This window comes from Gekko japonicus, unplaced genomic scaffold (genome assembly GCF_001447785.1).
Source record: "Gekko japonicus isolate JY-2015 unplaced genomic scaffold, Gekko_japonicus_V1.1 scaffold26, whole genome shotgun sequence".
NCBI lineage: Eukaryota > Metazoa > Chordata > Lepidosauria > Squamata > Gekkonidae > Gekko > Gekko japonicus.
This window is the reverse complement of record NW_015174844.1, coordinates 1,250,141-1,268,974: the sequence shown is the minus strand read 5'-3', so window position 1 is coordinate 1,268,974 and position 18,834 is coordinate 1,250,141. Positions and strand designations below refer to the sequence as shown.

Genomic DNA, 18,834 nt, shown 5'->3' with positions numbered 1-18,834 from the left:
AATCCCTTTTCTTTCTGTTAAGCTAATTTAAACTTAAATGTTCATATGCAGTTATGTGAAAGCTTTAATAAAGCTTTAATAAAGCATAAATATTAAATACACATTCCTATATAAGCTCTAATAATAGGAGACCATTATAGAGCTTGATGAATAGACACTAAATTCATATTTGTGCAATTTCCACTGCAAGTTAAGCAAGGACACAGATCTCCATAAGTATTCAGGATGTAACGTAAGAGGATCTTGCATCCGAACTCTTACCAAAGTCTACTACTTAGGGAGGGTGTTAAGTAGGCTTCTAAAAGAAACTCTCGGTATTATCTGTTCATTTTCTCACCACTCAGATAGCTTTGATGCACATAGAATAACACCCCAACGGACACAGAAGACCACTTCTTTCCCCGCTCTCCTCTCCACTGGTCTTACATACACTTGGCAGTGCCTTAACATGCTCCAGGTGTATGAATTTGGCCTTATGTTAAAATTGGGAATTAAAGACTTAGGGTATCCTTGTGGTCTGACACCTTGTGATGTTTCTGTACTTAAAGCAGATTTTTAAAAAATATAAAATAGCTAAAGTTACCACACAAAGACTTATTAGCAGTAGCAGGGATCTCTTACCAAGCTCTTCCCCATTGTGCTTGGGGAGCTCCAGCTCCATTAATTACATGCTTACTTGTTGATCCTTCAGGACATTTTGATTCCTTATGAGATGCCATTGGAACCTATTGGGCAGAAAACAGCATGGAAAAATTAAAACATGATTATCAAAAGGGGGTGAGAGGAAATTCTGAACCAAGAAAATTGAAATTCTCTTCAAAAACTATTAGGATATATTATTAAATCAAATACATATTATATTCTTAGTTGTTATACATCCTTTCCTCTATTCTTCCCACAGTGCTCCAACCTCCAGCCCATTTCTTAATTTTTCTTCTGTTTTCTCTTATAGTCATAATCTATCGGTAACATATCTTTCACCTATTGTTCTCTTATAGTTAACTTTTTTCTAATAACACCTACTTTTCAATAACTGTCAAAGCAAATTAAACTGTCCTTTACATCCCAATATTTATCTAGGTAATCTTTAAAATCTTTCCAGTCTGCATAAAATTCTTCTGCTTCAAGATTGTTTAAGTTTCCTTGTCATTTTGTCCATTTCAACCATAAACAATAATTTCCTTATCCAATCCCCGATTTCTGGAATTCTGTCTTGTTTCCAACATTGAGCATGTCATTCTAGCCGTTGTAATCATATACCACATCAAGGTCCTTTTCCCCACATTGCCTTCTTCCATTTTAAGTCCTAACAGTAATATTTCAGGTTCTTTCTTAAAATTACATTTCACAATTTCTTCCATTTCTCTATGTATCTCAGCCCAATAACTTTTTGCTTTATCACAAGTCCACCACATGTGATAAAGACCCCTCTATTTTTTACATTTCCAGCATTTGTTTGACATATTACTATTCATATTTGCAATCTTTTTTGGTGTCATGTACCATGCGACTGAACAACAACAACCATCTATACATCATCTTATAGCAGTTTTCTTTTAAACTATTACACGTTGATATTTTCATTGCATTTTTCCATAAAAATTCCCAGGTTACCATATCTATTTCTTTGTTCATATTAACTGCCCATTTTAACATCTGTTCTTTAACTGTCTCATCCTCTGTGTACCATAGTAACAGTATCTTATACATCTTAGATATCAATTTTTTACCTCCTTCAATCCACACATTTTCAATTTCGTTATTCTTTTTCCTAAACCCAAACGCTCTCTTATCTGTTTTAAACAAGTCATGAATCTGTCTATATTGTAACCAGTCATAGTTAAAATCCAAATCTTCTACCGCCTTCAATTCAAATGTCTTTCCCACAGGTTTCAAAATGTCTCTATATTGCAACCAGTCTTCTCCTCTATGTATTGAATGTGGTTTAAGTACCTCCGCCGGCACTATCCAAAGTGGTCTCTCATCCGAAAAGTACCTTCTGTATTTAGTCCAAGAATCAAATAATGTCCTCCTTATATAATGGTGCCTAAAAAAGCTGTCCATTTTCATTTTTCCATACCATAAATACACGTGCCAGCCAAACCTACAGTCATGACCCTCTAATGCCAACAGTTTTCTATTATCCAACGTAATCCATTGTTGCAACCAAGTTAAGCAAACTGCTTCATGATACAATCTTAGATTTGGTAACTGAAGTCCGCCTCTTTCTTTCACGTCGCATAGTATCTTCATCTTAATCCTCGGTTTCCTCCCTGCCCAAACAAATTTTGAAATTTCTTTTTGCCAAGCATTTAATATTTTTACATCTCTCACTATTGGGATTGTCTGAAAAAAATCCCATCAAACGTGGTAAAATGTTCATTTTCACCACAGAAATTCTCCCCAAAAGCGACAAATTTAAGGTATTTCATTTTTTATGTCCTGCTGTATTTATGACCAAGTTTGTCATAGTTATTCTTAAAAAGGTCTATATTCTTCATTGTCAAATCAATACCTAAATACTTAGTCTTTTTGACAACTTCACACTGTAACATCTTTTGCAATTCCTCCTGCTTCATCCCCTTCATATTTTTACACATCACCTTGGATTTATTCTGAGACTTGTACACACTGACCAAAGTTTGTTTTCTCGAAAATCAGCTCATCATAGGGAGGAGAAGTAAAGTATATGATGAATCAATTACTGAATATGGGGGGGAAACCCTGTTTAGTTCTTCCTTCAGCTTTTGCATTTTCATTAAGCATTGCCCTCACATGGTAGCTACAAAGCTGAACACAGTGAAAAGGGGTACAGAGGGTATAGAGTGCTGTACCCAGAAACAGGTGAAGTCTATGTCAGGCATGTGATTCACTTTGATAAAAGCAGAGTCAGCAGGGAAGGGACTTCATCACGTGACTCAGAAAAAGCAGATAACCAATACCGGCTCTTGGACCTTGAACCAGTGCGCAATGATGAAGAATCAGAACAAGACAAACAACTTGAAAAGGCAGATTCTGAAGCAATCGTGCCAGAGATTCACAGCAGTACAACACAGGAAGAAGCAGCAAGTGAGAATGAGAAGAAAGGCGGACTGGACAGCTCTGTGACAGCAGATGAAAATACAGAACTACACCTTCAATACTCATCATGACCAAACAAAGGTATACCAACCTTGTGCTTGTCCTACCTTGTAAGGCTGGTGTTACCACCTGAACCTTCTACCTGGAAGGAAATAGAACAAATGCCAGCAACTGAAGTCAGCAGGTGGAAGAAGCCAGCACAAGAGGAGATTGATGTTCTACACAAAAATAAAATGTGGACCTTGACGAAGCTCCCACGAGGAAACAATCTTATTAGATGCAATAGAAAATAGCAAGAGTCCAGTAGCAACTTAAAGACTAACAAAATATGTGGGAGGGTATGAGCTTTTATGAGTCACTGCTCACTTCTTCAGATACAGCTAGGATGGGAGTCCATCTGTCTTATTTATTGGAAAGTGGAGAAATTTCTCACTAGTCTCAGATTACTGAAGAGAAAAAAATAAAACAACGGGGGAAACTTTAAATAGAGCTGCAGGAGGTTTAGTTCCCTGCTGGTATTGACTGGAAAGGGGTATTGGAGAGGAGGCAAAGAACAGCATCTGCAGTGCTGTATGCAAACAAAATAAAGGGGGGGGGATTGTCAACATGGAATGAAATTCACATGAGTTGTAAAGAGTGACAGACACTTGGATGGGAAGCCTAAAGTTTTGAAAACATTTTCCCCTTTAATGTTTTAGTGAACAAAGTTTTTTGGGGGATCATTTTGGCAGTATCCAGAAACCAAACATTAAAATGGAGACTGAGCTACATGGACTTTCTGCAAACCTCCAAACTTAAAAATCACTTGGGAGAACAGAGTGCAAATAAGCACAGGTAAGGTAAAGGTAAAGGTTCCCTTGCTCGAAAGCCAGTCGAATCCGACTCTAGGGTTGCGGTGCTCATCTCCGTTTCAAAGCCGAAGAGCCAGCGCTGTCCGAAGACGTTTCCGTGGCCATGTGGCCGGCATGACTAAACACCAAGGCGCACAGAACGCTGTTACCTTCCCACTGTTGTGGTACCTATTTATCTACTTGCAATGTCTTGCTTTCAAACTGCTAGGTTGGCAGGAGCTGGAACTAGAGAGAGGAGCTCACTCTGTCATGCGGCACACTCGGGTCTCGAACTGCTGAACTACCGACCTTCCACAGCCTGCAGTTCAGCATCTTAACCACTTGAGCCACCGCAGCTCCTAATAAGCACAGGACAGGGTTTTAAAAACTGCCAGTGTGCAGGATCAAATCAGAGAATCACAAAGAGAAAACCACACAAATTTGCAAAGAAGGGCAGGAAATTAGTGTAACAATGCAGCTATGCTAGGGCATCAGCAAAAACATCCCATTTTTTTCAATTTAGTGGCATAAGACTAAAAAAGCTCTCCAGAGCTTCTACGAGAGGACTCCTCCCCCATACATATTGCAGCCTTGTACAAAGTGTGGACTTGCAGCTGACTTTGCATAGGAGCATGCAAACATACACACACGTTGCCAATGATCACAGCTTGCAATGCCAATGTCAGTGGGTTCTACCATGCATTCTGTACACTCAACATGTTCCCCCATATCATGAGATCGTGTGACTCCCATTTCTCACACTGGCTGATAAAACAACAGATAATCCCCTAGTGCTTGGCAATAGGGAAAATGGAGCTGTGCAGCTGCTTGTCAGTTTTTTAAAAAGTCGTGTCAGTTTCCACACCAGTCCCCCCACCCTTTTACCTCTGTTCCTTTGTTCCCTTTCATTCAATGAACGAATGCTAAAATGCATGCGCAAAACCTGAACCACAAGCATTAAAATGGAAGGCTCTTGTTGGATGCTACTGCGCAGCTGTGATAGGGCAACTCTGTACGTTTATAAAATACTTTGGACATCACCCCCACATGTTACAAGTGATGTTCCAACCTGATTTAGAAAAGTGCAGTTATTTCATTGTAGCTGCAGAATAAATACACCGGAGGAAAAAGAATGGTGTGTAAGGTGGACACAGAATCTGAAGTCAAGATTAAAGGCTTACTGCTCTGAAAATCTGCAGTAAGGTGTGTGTGCACAATAGGCCATAAAACATGTGAGAAAAGTGCTAGGTGGCAACAGGGATTTTCTGGCTGAATGGAAGGATGTACAACTTTGAATACCACATAAACTCCCAACATTTTGAATGCTGAAACCTCTGCGTAAAGCTGCAGAATTGCAGCAGCCTGACCAATCAGCTCATGAGCCTCAACAGTTCTACCTCTGAGGCTTGCTAGTGCTTTCCAGGCTTCAGTAGAGATTGATTATGCAGCTTCAGCCCTGACTTTGATAGCTGAACAGCAGCTGTAGTGTACCAATGGGAATATTTTTACATGTGAATGCTGGATGGCTGCTGTTGCTCCAGGCACCAGAACGCATTTTTAAGGTGCAACTGTGCTCTAGGCCCTGGCATTTGTCGAACCCTGCATGAACTGTAAGCCCAAACCATCATTTACACTCTAGCTTGCATTAAATGCCAGCTCCTAAATTTTTCATAGGATCTGATGCACCATTGTTTTACGCAAAAAGGACACAATTTTTGTTCCACAATACTGACAGTCCAGTGTTCCCACAATGTTTTTGATGTGCACATGGAGCTGTGTATACACACACGACAGCCCCTGTAACAGATGCCACTGTACTAGCGTCAGCATCTATCGAGATCATTACTGTCTACTTCTGCTGGCAGCACCTCTCCAATCTGCAGGCAAAGGTCTGGACCATCTTTTCTAGTCCTGGTATCTGAAAGCAATGCCACACAGCAAATGCTTGGGGTCAGAGTCCCAGGTCAGGACCAACATTCAAGGGAGCCTGAAGATATTAATTGTGAATGATGCACATATTAGCTGCAGGAAAGACCAGCATAACACTAGCTGCGAAGCCACCCAAATATCTTTCAAATGGATATGCCCAAACTGAATTTAGGCCCTTCTGCTTGCAAAGCATGTGCTCTCTCACAAAGCCATGCTCCTTTAGAGAGTTCGGGATTACACCCTTTCTATGTAAACATCTTGCCAATGAGCTGAATAACATCCACATTAACATCATCTAGTTATTTAATGCCAAAGAAATATTATCTCAATGTGATTTTTATCTAATTAGAATTAATAGCGTAATTAATATTTTGAACCATCAACCTACTTTGGGTGCATTCACATTTATCTTTCTGTTCCTAGAATAACCACACCCCTTATTTTACCCAGGAAATTCTACCTGAATGCTCCAATTACTCATACAGCAATTATTCACTGTTAGACCTGGCTTAATCATTCTCATGCTCCTAAAGCAAGGAGAAAGCAGAACAGCACTGTTTTTCCAAATGCCGTTGTTTTTTAAAACAAAATTCAGCCTTTGGGGGAAAGCAAAAAGCAAATTAAGAGATAGATTTAGTTTTGTCTTTTAGTGAAAAGGCTAAAGCCTACTGCAGAAAAATCTAAATAGGACTATTCAGTAAATAGGAACAAAATTGCTTTAAAAATTACAGTATTGTTAACCTAAAGTACAGATGAATGACGGGGGGATATATATGCATGACAGCTGGCACAGCTCTTTTACATTTTATTGAACAATTCATCTCTGCTTTTTAAAATGAATACGTTACTTGTATTTAGTCTTTTGAATTCTTATTTAATTGCTTGCGCAGATTAATTTATAAACAGAATTTAATATGAATTCAAGTGGGCAAAACAGTGCTGCATATTTGTGTTTAATGAAAGCTGCAGCGTTGCCCTTTTCTCCAATGAAATGAGGAACACACATTTCTCCAGTCGTCTTGTAAAAATGAACTGCTAAATACCAACCACAAGACTGTTTTAAAACAATATAATGTTTTATACGTTCATGTCATCTTTTGGGGAAGATGCCAGGAAATTCCTCCTTTAGATTCCTGCCGCCTTTGCAAAGCAGCAGGAGTTAAATGATTCACTTGTCAGCCAGTATTTTACATTTCTACACCCTCATCCACTGGAGCTGGGCGCCAACATAATTTATTAATGGATTCCTTAAACAACCCCACCATCCTAACTCCATTTTTAAGATCTGAAAGACAAACTGTATTTGGCCATTCTATGCCTAATATTGTGTTCTCGGTTGGTTTTATTTGGCAGCAGCAACTAGAGCAGTGGCTGACAGTGGAATTTGCTCCCTGTGGAACATGCCCCAGAGGGCCCTTAATGGTATTTATCTCCCACCCTAGCATGGGTTTCCGCTTCCAGGACTATATATTCTATACTAGTTCCCTTCTGCCATGATTTGGTTGGAGACTGGGGTGTCCCAAGACTCTTTGCATAACAGGACAGGAGTTATCACAAGCCCTGGCATGATCTCACCTCCACCCCACCCCGTAACTCTGAATCCGGTACCTCCTGCATGAAAACCTTCCTGATTTAAGTAGTAAGCAGTTCCTTGTCTGACTCTTCTATCTTACAGACTCCGTGTGGTACCAGATGGTATGTATAAAAATACAACTAGATGGATCCCAAACTGAAAACAATCTGTCTCGGTGTAGTGACTCAGAAGTCAAAAGCGATTTAAATCTAAATGCTGTAGTTCATATATGTCCTGAACACACACACAAACACACACACAACTAATTTACAGGTGTGTTGCGAGGATAAAACGGAGAAAGGGAGACTGTGGTAGGCCACTCTGGGCCCCATTGGGGAGAAAAATGGGATATAAAGGAAGTCAAATAAACAAATATACTGACTAGCTGCTCTATCAAAACGTATTGGGGTTGTAACTATTGCTGATCTCTTAGAAACTTTCAATGTCATTTTATTAATTTTTGATATTACTGATACTGTTGTATTAGGCACTTGGAACAAGTATTTTGAAAAAGCAAGGATATAAGCCAAGCAATTAAAAACAAACCAAGGAGAGGCAGTACTCACCGCCGCAGTGTTCCCTCTAAGCTGAGTTGGTGTGAACTAGTTCACAGTTTGTTAGCCTTTGGCTCACACATTTTGCCTCAGCTCAGGAAGGACGGCTCCAGAGCAAACTCATTTATGCAGTAGCCCAATTGCTTGCTCACAACTTTAATGCCAGTAGCTCACAAAGTAGAATTTTTGCTCGCAAGACTCCACAGCTTAGAGGGAACATTGCTCACCGGCAATGTTCCCTCTAAGCTGTGGAGTCTTGTGAGAACAAATTCTATTTTGTGAGCTACTGGCATTAAAGTTGTGAGCGAGCGATTTGGCTACTGCATAAATTAGATTGCTCTGGAGCCATCCTTCCTGAGCTCAGACAAAAATGTGTGAGCCAGAGGCTAAAAAACTGTGAGCTAGCTCACACTAACTCAGCTTAGAGGGAACACTGCTCACTGGTACTGTGTACTGGCAACTTTTGGTGTGCTTTCCCAAGTGGGAATTCATGAAAATCAGTACCAGCATTTTTAAAAAGCATTATAGGAGAGTAAACCTTGAGTTGTGCATCCCATGTGCATTTTACACGGCTCAGATTTTTGGCTTTTTTTGATCGAAGCCAGATCCCTTAATTAACAGTTAAGGCTACAGTCCTAGGTATACTTATTTCAACACCTTTAAAGATTGGAATAGAATCTATAGTGTGGCCTTCAGGGCTAAATTTAATTTTCACTGCTGTGCCTTGATATAATCTAGTTAATTGCCAAAGCACGTGTCTGCTGATAGTAGTTTCGCTTCTGCCACAGTATAGTTCTAGAGATACTAACAAAACTGAGCGTAAGTCCATGAAGGCTACATACAGATGATTATTTACTGAAGAATATACTTCTCAATCAAATGAGCTAAAACCAGGCAGTGATTGACCACAGAGCATCCTGGGCAGAATCCACCTTGCTCACAGTTGTTGTTATGTGGATATAGGAGTGGATGAAGCATGGATGGGTGAACATAGGGTTGCCAGGTTCCATCTTCTCTCCAGTGGGGGGTATTTGGGGAGGCATTCGAGGAAGGGGAGGGGCAGAGTGACGTCATCACATTGGGGATGCTGCACCACCCGCACATGCCCCCCACTTTCCCCCAACCATTTAAATAGAACTTTCCCTTTAAATGGTATGTGGGAGGAAAGCGTGCACCACATATCAGGGTCAACAACACGCAGGTCCAAACACACTCTTCGGGAAAAGTTATGCTTTATTGGAATACTGTTCTGTTGCCAACTGGTACAGGTACATTGTCAGGAATAACGATTAGTGCAAGGGACTCAATACATATACTCTGATGCCTCATCTAGCTAAGCAAATGAAATCCAAGCGCGCGTGTGGGAATTCTCCCGGCGGGACATTACATTATAAACGAGAGACTCTCCCCACCCCCCTGAGAGCAGAAGTATTCACACCGATAGTGATAGTGGAATGCAAGCCCTCCCTTCTCTTCAAGGTTACACTGATAGCGCTGTCTGGCTGAGCCAGTTCGCACGGGGAAAAGAGTGCCTCTCTTATGTTACCCACGGTAGCTATGCGCAAGCATGTGCACATGCGGAAAGGTCAGGGACGAAAGAAAACAAAGAAAGCATGGCAGCTAGCTGACACCACATGTGCCTGCCCTACAGGGCAGGAGAGGGCACCCCTCCATTTGAAAAGAGCAGGCGCCACACGTGAAGAGTGGATGAAACATGCGACACACTCCTTTCCCCACCTTAGCTCGCTAGCTTGCACTAGTCATGGATTCCTATAATCAGCAGCACTGTAGCACATTAAGGTAGAAGCTCCCCCCCCCCCCGGCTCTATTTTAGCCTGGGTGCAGAGTGTTCAAAGGTGGTTAGAATCAGAGGGGGTAGGTGGCAGCTGCTGCCTCTGTATTCTGCCTTTCACAAGTGGACTCAGGACCATTTTATGATGTGTGCTGGTGCCCGTGCAGCTATTTTGGCCCTTGAAAGAACATGGGGTGTGTGTGTGGGGGGGGAAGAGTTCTGCACCACCATCCCACAGTGGATTGGGGCATCACAGCATTTTAAATCCACTGTAAAATGGTGATAATGAATATTGGTGCTGGCAATAATTTTGCTTTCTCTTTTAACTGGGCTCAACGGGGGTGGTGGTCAATCTCTAACTGTAGAGAGGAGCTTCCCCAACTTCTCTTGCCATCTGCGTGAAGCAAGAAAACCACACCCTTCCCCTGCAATGCCAGGCAGGCTGTAGCTGCGAAGGAAAAGTCTGTATGTACATACTTGAGAAGGTTGTCGGCTCTATGTTTGGGAAATTCCTGGAGATTTGGGGGATGGAGCCAGGGAAAGGTGGGGGAGGTGTAATACCATAGAGGTGTATCAGGTGTAATACCATAGAGTCTGTCCTCTGAAGTAGCCATTTTCGCCAGGGGAAGTGATCTCTCTAGTCTGGTGATCACTTGTAATTCTGGGAGATTTCCAGGCTCCACCTGGAGGCTGGCAACCCTATTGCATTCCAGCCTGAGGGCTTATCACTATCCCTAAGTCTTCCTATAGCAAGTTATGTGGAGCCAAACCAGAGCAGGGGTTTTTTTTGGGGGGGGGGAATTCAAAGAACGATGGCATTGCGAATCAAAGGGGCCATCCATCCAAGAAAATATACGTCTGCAATGGCCATGATAAGGTACTAAGGTACTACTGAAAAGTTCAATATTATGAAGACTACCTTGATATTTAAATATGCCAATAGTTCTATTGTGACTGTGCAAGACGATTTCTGTCCAAGTTATGTGCTTCTGTTTGTTTACTATAAAATTTGTCTTTACTTTTCAACTTTTATTTCTGCCTTTCAGACAACAAAAACTAAGATAGGCCCCGGTCACACGGCAAAGTTGCCGCGGGAGAGGCACGGAAGGTGGGCGGATTATCCGGGTACGATCACACCCCAACATCTGGGAAGCGGAGCGCACCCATGGCTTACCGCCGACAATGCACATTTAAAAACTAGTACCTCCAAGGTACTAGTAAATGTTTGTCACGAGCTGCCTCCAGACACCCGTGGTGTGATCGTGCTGGCAGGCGGCATTCCCTTCCGGTCCCTCGTTTACCTGCTGGCGCCAAGGGAAGGACCTGTGCTGTGCCACCAGCGCGTCTGATCGCTTAATCGCGGCTCAAACTACGCTGGGGCAATTAGCCATGCCTCCCCCCCCCCCGCGATATCCGGCCAGTTTGCCCGGGGCCATACATAAGCAAAATGTAGCACAGTTGCAGCACTCTCTCAAGCACAGAGTGCATCTGCAGTTCTGTGGAAAACTAAAGATTAATACTTCTTATTTTCATATGCACATCAAATAATATAATTTTATATGCCAGCTACATTCTAAATAATGCACATTGTTAAAGCTGTAAAATGAACTGAGGTTTGATTAAGAAAGCATTGCATATATTTTAATTTATTTCAAATTTCCTTTTCCCCAACCCAACCCCTGAACAAAACATGTTTCCTCCATTGCTTCAAATCATCTGGAAATTTTCTCTCTTGTACATATCTGTGTACTATTGCCCTGACAGTAGTTCCGAGAATTTAGTGAACAACAGCAAAGTTCAAACACAAGGCCATGCTATCGCTAAGATAAGGAACCCAAGGCCGAATCCACTGGGCAAGAACTGACAGGCTAAAGGCTGTAACCCCAGTCACACACAGGCTTTGCGGAAAGTCCATTAAATTCAAAAGAACAGGACTGAAAGATCTCCATTTTATCTGAAATCAGAGCCCATCCTGGAGAGAGTTCCCAAATTCTGCAGGCATCCCTGCAGTGTGTCACACCACAACAATTCCAGTAATTAAACACTTCACTTCATGGTCCCCGACAAATACAGTGCTCATTCTTCTATATGTAAAGTTCTGTATTCTCTAGTAATACATCCATTGGGGCAGGGGCCCACATGCCTTATTTTAGACTGTAGTACACAATCACAAGTGCAGGCCAGCTCAATAGAGAAGCAAGTATCTTTCACACACCTAGCCTTCCCCCATCCTTGAACAGACTGCAGAAAGTCAATTTAGATTGCCCAGCTCTGTATATAGTCCAGGATGAACAGTGTTCCCTTACCTATATCCAGACAACACTAGCATACCCAATACAGGGTACAATGTTTAAATCAGTTTTATACTGATTTAATTTGGTTTCTATTGCATTCTGTATTATTACCTCCTACCAGTATCAGCTAAGATTCCCATCTCTTCCCTACTTTGAGAAGGTTCCTGTGGACAACAGTCAGAAAGTCAACAAATAAAGCATCTCCCATTATAGATACGTACTGCTGTGGCTCTGACTTTATTGAACAGCCTACCTGAGGAGGTCTGAAAGGCTCCCACAGTTCAGTCCTTCTGCAAAATGTGTAAAATGGCATTTATTCAGGAGGATGTTTTTACAAAGGCCCAAAGGCTGCAGTTTACGGCAATGTTGCATTGTTTATTGTTCTTGTGTTTACTGCACTGTTTTCTAATTTCTGTATGCCATGTCTTTCATTGTTTTTATTGCATTTTCTAACTTTGAGTCACAATCTTATTATATTTATTATGTGTCTCATGTGGTTCCTATTGCATTGCTAAATTTTGTGATCCACCTTGATTCTCAGAGAGAAAGGTGGACTGTTTATTTATTTTATTTATATCCCCACTCCCCGCCCAGGCAGACTAGAAATAAAGTAAGCAAATAAATAGTGAAGAATTAAACTTCCCCTTCTGAAGTTTGGCTACTGCACAGTTGCTAGAAGTGCAGGAATTCAAACAGGAAAGGAGTAGCAATCTAGCATAGCTATATAAAGAAGTTTAGACAGATATAAATACATTCTGCCTTTGGGTAGTTACACCAGTTCTAGAGGTGACTGGTGACAAGCCCTGAGTGCAAAGAAGAAAAATTCCAGCTGCATGAAATAACATGTTGTTTCCTTTTATAAACAGAGCAAATTATAACATAGGCTGTGTCAACATGTTTTAAAGATAACCCTTTTTATCCACTAGTGAACTAATCCTTTCTCAAAGGAAAGCAAGACACAATAGTGTACGCTACATACAAGCAAGCTGCTGGGATGCCGGTTTGCTGCACAACATTTGATCAGCTGCCAGAGCATAGAGCCGTGGGGGCACGTCAGATTGCACTCCCGCGGTTCTTTTTGCTCCGGCTCTAATTTGCCTCCTTTTGGCAGTGGATCATCCCGCTCGTTTGACCGGGATCAAGGATGATCAGGGGCCTGGGGACCAAGCCCTACGAGAAAAGTAGGGTTGCCAAGTCTGGCCCACAAGCCGGCGGTGGACTTACAAGGAGGCTCGAAGAGAGGGGAGGGAAGAAGCGTGACGTTCCTATGCCCCCTCCAGGTGACGTACACGTCAGGGATGTCAGTGACGTGCCTACATCACCCGAAAGTGACATACACATATTGGTGACATCGTGGGGGCTACACTCTGTTTTGGGGGCAAAACTCTATGGTTTGAAGCTAATTCTACCATAGAGTTTTGTCCAGAGTGTCACCAGATGTTAGGCACTTTTATGTAGTGGCCCATCACTTGTGGCCCCTCATGGATCACTGCCTTGTCGTGGCGAGGGGGCTTGCGCAGTTCAATGAAGCTGTGGGCTATGCCGTGAAGGGCCACCCAAGACGGACAGGCCACAGCAGAGAACTCAGACCAAGCGTGATCCACCTGGAGAAGGAAATGGCAACCCACTCCAGTATTTTTGCCAAGAAAACCCCATGGACAGTATCAAAAGGCTAAAAGATATGACGCCGGAAGATGAGCCCCTCAGGTCGGAAGGTGTCCAATATGCTACTGAGGAAGAGCAGAGGACAAGTACAAGTAACCCCAGAAAGAGTGAAGCGGCTGGGCCAAAGCCGAAAGGACGCTCAGTTGTGGATGTGTCTGATGGTGAAAGGAAAGTCCAATGCTGCAAAGAACAATACTACATAGGAACCTGGAATGTAAGATCTATGAATCAAGGTAAGCTTGACGTGGTCAAAAATGAGATGGCAAGACTGAACATCGATATCCTAGGAATCAGTGAACTAAAGTGGACAGGAATGGGCGAATTTAACTCAGAAGACCATTATATCTACTACTGTGGCCAGGAATCTCGTAGAAAAAATGGTGTGGCCTTTATAGTCAACAAGAGAGTGCAAAAGGCAGTACTGGGATACAATCTCAAAAATGACAGAATGATTTCTGTCCGATTCCAAGGCAAACCATTCAACATCACAGTAATCCAAGTCTATGCCCCAACCACTGATGCAGAAGAGGCTGAAGTGGACCGGTTCTATGAAGACCTACAACACCTCCTAGAACTAACACCAAAAAATGATGTCCTCATCATCATAGGGGACTGGAATGCTAAAGTAGGAAGTCAAAAGGTAACTGGAATAACAGACAAGTTTGGCCTTGGAAAGCAAAATGAAGCAGGGCAAAGGTTAACAGAGTTTTGTCAAGAGAACACACTGGTCATAGCGAACACCCTTTTCCAACAACCTAAGAGGCGACTCTACACATGGACATCACCAGATGGGCAACACCGAAATCAGATTGACTATATAATTTGCAGTCAAAGATGGAGAAGCTCTATCCAGTCAGTAAAAACAAGACCTGGAGCTGACTGTGGTTCAGATCATGAGCTACTCATTGCAAAATTCAGACTTAAACTGAAGAAAATTGGGAAAACCACGAGGCCATTCAGGTTTGACCTAGATCGCATCCCTGATGAATATACAGTAGAGGTGAAGAATAGATTCAAGGGTCTGGATTTGATAGATAGAGTGCCTGAAGAACTATGGACAGAGGTTCGTGACATCGTACAGGAGGCAGCAATCACCACCATCCCAAAGAAAAAGAAATGTAAGAAAGCAAAGTGGCTTTCTGATGAGGCTTTACAAATAGCAGAGGAAAGAAGGAAAGCGAAAGGCAAAGGCGAAAAGGAAAGATTTACCCAACTGAACGCAGATTTCCAGAGAACAGCAAGGAGAGATAAGGAGGCCTTCCTGAATGAACAGTGCAAAGTAATAGAAGAAAACAATAGAATGGGAAGGACTAGAGATCTCTTCAAGAAAGTTGGAGAAATCAAGGGAGCGTTCCATGCAAAGCTGGCCATGATAAAGGACAAAAACGGTAGGGACCTAACAGAAGCAGAAGAGATTAGGAAAAGATGGCAAGAATACACAGAAGAACTATACAAGAAAGACCTCGATGTCCTTGACAACCACGACGGTATAATCACTGACCTCGAGCCAGACATCCTGGAATGTGAAGTTAAATGGGCCTTAGAAAGCATTGCTAACAACAAAGCTAGTGGAGGTGATGGTATTCCAGCTGAGCTATTCAAAGTCTTAGAAGATGATGCTGTTAAAGTGCTGCACTCCATTTGCCAGCAAATTTGGAAAACGCAACAGTGGCCACAGGATTGGAAAAGGTCAGTATACATTCCAATCCCAAAGAAGGGCAATGCCAAGGAATGTTCAAACTATCGCACAATTGCACTCATATCACACGCTAGCAAGGTCATGCTCAAGATCCTACAAGCTAGGCTTCAACAGTACGTGGATAGAGAACTACCAGAAGTACAAGCTGGGTTTCGAAGAGGTAGAGGAACTAGAGATCAAATTGCCAACATTCGCTGGATTATGGAGAAAGCAAGAGAGTACCAGAAAAATATCTACTTCTGCTTCATTGACTATGCTAAAGCTTTTGACTGTGTGGATCACAACAAACTATGGCAGGGCCTTAAAGAGATGGGAGTACCAGACCACCTCACATGTCTCTTGAGAAACCTGTATAAGGGCCAAGAAGCGACAGTTAGAACCGGATATGGAACAACTGATTGGTTCAGCATAGGAAAAGGAGTACGACAAGGATGTATATTGTCGCCTTGCTTATTTAATATATATGCAGAGTACATCATGCGAAATGCTGGCCTGGATGAATCACAAGCGGGAATTAAGATTGCTGGGGAAAAGATCAACAACCTCAGATATGCAGACGATACCACTCTGATGGCAGAAAGTGAAGAGGACCTCATGAGCCTCTTGCTCAGGGTAAAAGAGGAGAGCGCAAAAGTGGGCTTGAAGCTCAACATCAAAAAAACTAAGATCATGGCATCCGGCCCCATCACTCCTTGGCAAATAGAAGGGGAAGCTGTGGAAGTAGTGACAGACTTCACGTTCCTGGGATCCCAGATCGCCGCAGACTGTGACAGCAGTCATGAAATTAAAAGACGCCTGCTCCTTGGGAGGAAAGCGATGGCGAACCTAAACAGCATGATAAAAAGTAGAGACATCACCCTGCCAACAAAAGTCCGCATGGTCAAAGCAATGGTATTCCCAGTAGTCATGTATGGCTGTGAGAGTTGGACTATAAGGAAGGCCGAGCGCCGAAGAATAGATTCTTTTGAACTATGGTGCTGGAGAAGACTCTTGAGAGTCCCTTCGACTGCAAGAAGATCAAATCAGTCAATCCTAAAAGAAATCAACCCTAACTGTTCCCTGGAAGGCCAGATAATGAAACTGGAGCTCAAATACTTTGGCCACCAAATGAGAAGGGAGCACTCACTGGAGAAGACCCTGATGCTGGGAAAGATTGAAGGTCAAAGAAGACGGGGACGGCAAAGGATGAGATGGTTAGACAGTGTCATAGATGCAACGAACATGAAATTGAGCAAACTTCAAAGGACGGCGGAAGATCGGTAAGCCTGGTGTGATCTGGTCCATGGGATCGCGAAGAGTCGGACTCGACTGTGCGACTGAACAACAACAACACATTCAGAAGACCATTTACTCACAATCAAGCTGATAGCTGGGTGGAAACGTTACATCTTGTGATCTAGGTCAATTCTATAGCTGTGGTGAGAAAGAGATTAGTTTCCCCTTCTCCTTGTGGTAAGGATAGACAAAGAAACGGAAAAGAACAATAAAAATTCCTATTTTTGGGATGCCTTTGGGACCTTTAACTGAGAACTACAATTCCCAGGGGCAACTACTGGGAAAACAGCAGTTTTACTAAACTACTACTGCCTACAGTTAACGCTTACTGATGGCAGCACACTATGTACAAACTGAACCTTCTTCTACCTAGCTTGGAACACAACACACTGGGAGGCTGACTTCTTTCCAACAGCAAGTTATCCAGCAAATGTGTGACTTCATTAATTAAATGTCATCCTTTATTAGATCATTAGCCCTCAATATGAAAAAGCAGCTGAGAGACAAGAAGTCAAATCTAGCCATTTCGCTTCAGAGCTCTGATTTAAAGAACGGCAGGTAGTTCTTCCCAAGCCCGCTGGCCCTTCAGTTCTCATTCAGTTAACACGCCCCCAAACCCTCCTACTTAAAATCAGTCGCCTAACAGGAATAGCAACAACACTGAACGAACAAGGGCAGCCTAGTGGCTTGTTGTCAGTCTCTTCTTTTGAAAGGGAAATTTAAAAATCGCTCTTCTAAAGACATCTATTGTGGATAGTTAGTGCTGCAATCCTTTTCATGCTGAGTGCAGTGACATTTAAGGCTGAACCAATGTGCTGCTTGGGTGAAAAGTTGTTTTATATGCCAAATCCACCGTCATGTATCTTTCTGCCCTGAAACCCACAGGAAAGCTTCTACTCAGATGCTAGGGTTACCAACTCTGGGTTGGGAAGTTCCTGGAGATTTGGTAGTGAAGTCTGGCGAAGACAGAGTTTGGGGAGAGACCTCAGTGGTATTGCGAAGCCACAGAGTTCATCCCCCAAAGCAGCCTTTTCCTCCACGGAAACTGGGGATCAGTTGTAATTCAAGGAGCTCCCCAGCCCTCGCCTGGAGACTGGCAACCCTGTTTTTGCTTCCATCTTCCTCTCCAGAATCACAAGGAAGATAAATGAAAGCCCCGGTCACACGGCAAAGTTGCTGCAGGAGAGATTATCCGGGCGTGATCACACCCCAACATCTGGGAAGTGGAGTGCACCCGTGGTTTACTGCTGACAATGCCAGTTAAAAAACTAGTACCTCCAAGGTACTAGTAAACGTTTGCCACAGACGCCAGTGATGTGATCGCGCAGGTAGCATTCCCCTCCAGTCCCTTGTACCCGGTGCCAAGGGAAGGACTGGTGGTGTGCCACCTTAGCGTCTGATCGGATCAAACTGTGCCAGGGCAATTAGCCACGCCTCCCCCCCACGATGTCCCATGTGACCAGGGCGGAAGCCTGTTTTCTGTGCAAAAAAAATTTCAACACAGGCACAGCACCTTAATAACTTCCATAGACAGGACTGGAATTTGGCTCAATTTTACTATATCGAGCAACTGAAACTTTTTCTAGCATTTTATTTTTTAGAAGAGAAGGTATGCATGTGTAACTAATAATTTTTCGAGCAACTCCTTTTTTTAAAAAAAAACCAAGGCAACGAACACAAGTTTGAATTGCCTAGAAAAAGCCTCTCCAAGTTAACCTAAGTGGCGTTCAAAACAGTCTCGTTATATAAACTCTTCTTTCCGGTCCTAAACGGGAGGAAAGAAAAGAGAATCCGATTACAACAGAGGCAACGCTTTCATTGGCTGTTTCCTGTTATGTCGAGGTTTTGAAACCTGTTGACCACTAGCCATGTGCATCTCGCTGTCGTGAGAGCATGACCGAGGGGCTACTCGCTCGTTAATAATAATCCAGCTAGCTGCCAGTTGCTTCACTATGAGAATGCATACAGACAAATATATAACATTCCACAAAACAAGGCTAACCATGCCCTTACCTGTACTGCAGTAGCGTTCAGCCGGTGATTCCTTTGTTAAATCTCAAACACCGGCAGAAAACCCCCAAGACACCGATATGCTTCTTTTCCTCTCGTCTTTGCCCCACCCCCCTGAACGACACACTACAG

At 42.7% G+C, this 18,834-nt stretch overlaps 1 protein-coding gene across 1 annotated transcript in view; it reads right to left on the bottom strand.

Annotated features, from left to right (window-relative positions):
- DHCR7 (7-dehydrocholesterol reductase) overlaps positions 1–18,774 on the bottom strand; it is a 28,552-nt gene extending 9,778 nt beyond the window's left edge. The window contains exons 1-2 of the mRNA XM_015424427.1: positions 18,706–18,774; positions 622–725 (exon numbers count right to left, since the gene is read on the bottom strand). Of these exons, the coding sequence (XP_015279913.1) occupies positions 622–719 (98 nt within the window). The 5' untranslated portion in view covers positions 720–725; positions 18,706–18,774. The remainder of the gene's footprint in view (positions 1–621; positions 726–18,705) is intronic.
- Positions 18,775–18,834: the final 60 nt, after the last annotated feature.